This window comes from Juglans microcarpa x Juglans regia, chromosome 1D (assembly GCF_004785595.1).
Source record: "Juglans microcarpa x Juglans regia isolate MS1-56 chromosome 1D, Jm3101_v1.0, whole genome shotgun sequence".
NCBI classification, from domain to species: domain Eukaryota; kingdom Viridiplantae; phylum Streptophyta; class Magnoliopsida; order Fagales; family Juglandaceae; genus Juglans; species Juglans microcarpa x Juglans regia.
The window spans coordinates 27,255,282-27,258,691 of NC_054594.1; the positions used below are offsets into that span (position 1 = coordinate 27,255,282).

Sequence of the window (3,410 nt, forward strand, 5' to 3'; positions counted from 1 at the left end):
TTTTCTTTCCTTTTTTTTTTTATTTTAAAAGAAAATGCTTTTTCGAGAATTTTTATATGTTTAGATAAAAACTAAAATTTTCAAGTTAAATAGGAATTAATGATGTTAAATATAGTAGATTGAATAGATCATAAAGGGGAGGTACAAATTTAAAGTTTTCCATATCACCAGGGCGGCTTAATACAAATTGAGGCATAAGTCAAAAGTTTAAAATGTGGCATTTGTTCTATTTTTATAATATAATGATATACATCATGTTAAATATAATATATTTTTAATTTATTTAAAATTAATATTTACGACTCTATACGATGCAAAATTAAAATCAAATGTTCTATTCAAGATTCAAAATTATAATAAAATGTTCTATAACATTCTTGTGACATGTTTAGTTGATCAGATAAAATTTATTACTTTAGGCATTGAAGAAAATATACATATCAATGCTTTAATCGGAGTACAAGCTGTTTAATTATACAAATATATTTAAACCATAAATATTAGAATATATACCATGTTTTAGAAGATTATTAAGATCAAATATAGTCTTTTTTACGAACCATACTTTAAGAATTTTAGAAAATATCATTCATATTATATCACCTTATACTATATGTCCCTTCTCATTTATTATACTCTCAAGCATTAGCTAAACTCTTATGTAATATAGATGAAATAGTGAGAAGAATGTGTGTATTTAATACAACATAAGACTTTTTTAAAATTTTAAAGTTGCAAAGGCCTTATCTTTTTTAGCAAAGAATAAAATAAACTGGCCCTTTATGGATTATTTTTTCTAGATTTATGTGGACTTTGTTCAGTTGCAAAAAGGGGGCCTTTGCATTTTGGAGGGCAATAGGCAGCTGCCTAAATTGCATTGCCTTTGAGCCACCCCTACATAGCACGAGAGCTAGGCTATTCCTAAAAATGTTTATAGGGGTGAATCTTAATCGAGAAAAAAAAATTAGAAGGCATACCAAAATTTATTATGCACTAATGACCTTATGATGAAATGTAATAGGTCTACGGAAAAAAAAAATGACAAGTATGAAACACAATCCAACAGCAAATTAACTTATTAATAATCTATCCTTGATGGATATATAAAAGAAAATATATAAATGTTGGCAGCCTTCTCAATCGCTAATTGAACATCATTTGGTCGTATTGAATAAGTTACAACCACTGTTCCATTTTCCTATCGAAGATGCCGGGTCCATAAGTTGAAATATACATGTCTACAAGAAGGGGGAATTGCATCAACACAAAGAGGGTGATAGGAATACTAGCCAAAGATATCACACGAATAACCATCCATGATTCTTCACCTAGCATAAGTAAAAGACCTGCAGAAAACGCTATCATCATGGTTGTTATGGAGAAGAAAAGAGTGGAAAGGCCTATTATCATCTTTGTGGGCAAGGATTTAAAGAAGTCTTCTTCTGCATAACGTGTTGTGAGGATTCCCAAGAACATCAATACAGAAGATGCAGAGGAAAATAGTGATAGAGAATCAGATATTATAAAGAGACTAAACAATTTTTTATTGAAGAATATTGGCAAGCCTGTGTCATTGTTGCCTCCTGGAACGGTAAAGGCTGCAGCGAACATGATAGTAAGAATCAGAGCGGCTACCACTGTGCATGAAGTTGCTGTATCCTTCATCCATATCTCACCCTCTTTCATCAAGTCCTTGTGGTTTTTTGTAAACACCTCTCGTGGAGTCATATCATCATTGTTTTCAACTTTCTTGATCTTTGGATGGACAATACTCTCGACCTCCTACATATGTAACACAAATTAAAGATCGTTTACCAAAATATATATTGAAGTACATATCAATCAATGACAAGAACTAAGGATAACCCTTCAAGTCTTTTTTATAAAATTAGTAATGATATCCATACAAGTTTTTTTTATAACTCTTTTTTAAATTGAAGAAAGTTATGTAAAATCTGATATTAAAATAGATTATAAAATAGTTATATGAATATGTTACTCTAATTGAATATATATATATATATAGGACCTGAACTTCACTCCATTCACGTTTTTAATAATTGATTGGCACTTTTAATTTTCCACAACAAAACCGAAAGCTAGAACCATAACCCGAACTGATAAACCCATTGCAAAACCCGAGAAAATGAAAACCCAAAACAAAAGAAACACCTAATCCTACTTACCAAACATATTGAGTGTATTTGTGTGTGATGGAACTCCTAGATTTATACAAATTTCCAACTCACAAAGACTAGTCGAAGACTCACCCAACTAGGAATTTCAATGAGATTGCTCATTTGGTTGAATTGTGTTGAGATATGAAATAAAAAAAGCTACATCTTTCATCAGTTTAAACTATTAGGATAAGTGATGATTTTACATAAAATCAGAACAGATGTCCTGAATTTAAATCCTGACTATACACTCTACCACATTTAATTAAATATTCCACTTGGAGAGTTTCTTCATTGAGGGAAAGTTTAGCCTACAAGTGAGGGGTAGTGTTAAGATATAAAATAATAAAATCTACCTCTTTCTATCAGTTTAAGTTTTAGGGACAAGTGGTGATTTCACAAATTGATACCTTACTATTGCTAAAGTTCGGTTGTTTTCTTTTCCTATATATATATATATATATATATATATACATATATATAATATTTGTCTTCCTCACCACATTTCATGTCAGTTGTGCTAAAAGCCACGGCTTGCAGTAATGAAGAAGAGTATATCAGGTAAATATATATATATATAGAAAGTGAGAAAGATGACCTTAAACCATTGTAATTCTCTTTGCATTTGTAAAGCTGCACCTGGTATGCGATTAAGCATAACGGAAACTGGTGGCATCCCTGCCATATGTAACATATTGTTGCCAAAGTTATCTCTATCATATGCCATGTTGTTCTTCACATCTAGTCCATATATAAGACTAAAGATTTTAGCTTGGCGGCATAGGACAGCATATGAGAATATATTTTTTAAATTGCCATCTTTGCTCCACAGAAGATCTGGATTCGCTTTCACTACATCGTGAACAAACTCAAAAACCCCTTCTTTGATTGAACGGAAAATGGCTTGATAAACGCAACCTTTACGCCTTCCTTCAACATCTGAAATTAAGATTTCTTTGCACATATGATGTAGAAGTTGACGGGATTGCTCATGGACCAACTTCATTTCATATAAATGCTCGATATCTTTGTCAACAAATTATCACAATTGGTAATTTAATAAAACGAAACATTAATACATAGAAAAAGGGATAAAAAAGGTTAAAGAAAGAAATGAGATCGATAAATTTAGCAAATGAATTTTACATACGTACCCAAGAGTTTGGTGAGTTTTGAAAATGGTCGGTGCAATAGGGCTAGAACTACAAAGTAAAAACGAAATTTAATCAAGTA

General features: G+C 31.0%; 1 protein-coding gene across 1 annotated transcript; it reads right to left on the reverse strand.

The window, feature by feature from the left end:
• Window positions 1–1,070: 1,070 nt before the first annotated feature.
• LOC121242600 (ankyrin repeat-containing protein ITN1-like) lies at window positions 1,071–3,183 on the reverse strand. The gene is made up of 2 exons (XM_041140509.1): window positions 2,776–3,183; window positions 1,071–1,782 (listed from the first exon to the last, which is right to left on the reverse strand). Exons 1-2 carry the CDS (start codon window positions 3,181–3,183, stop codon window positions 1,177–1,179), a joined length of 1,014 nt encoding a protein of 337 aa, XP_040996443.1. The 3' UTR covers window positions 1,071–1,176.
• Between the last annotated feature and the right edge of the window lie 227 nt (window positions 3,184–3,410).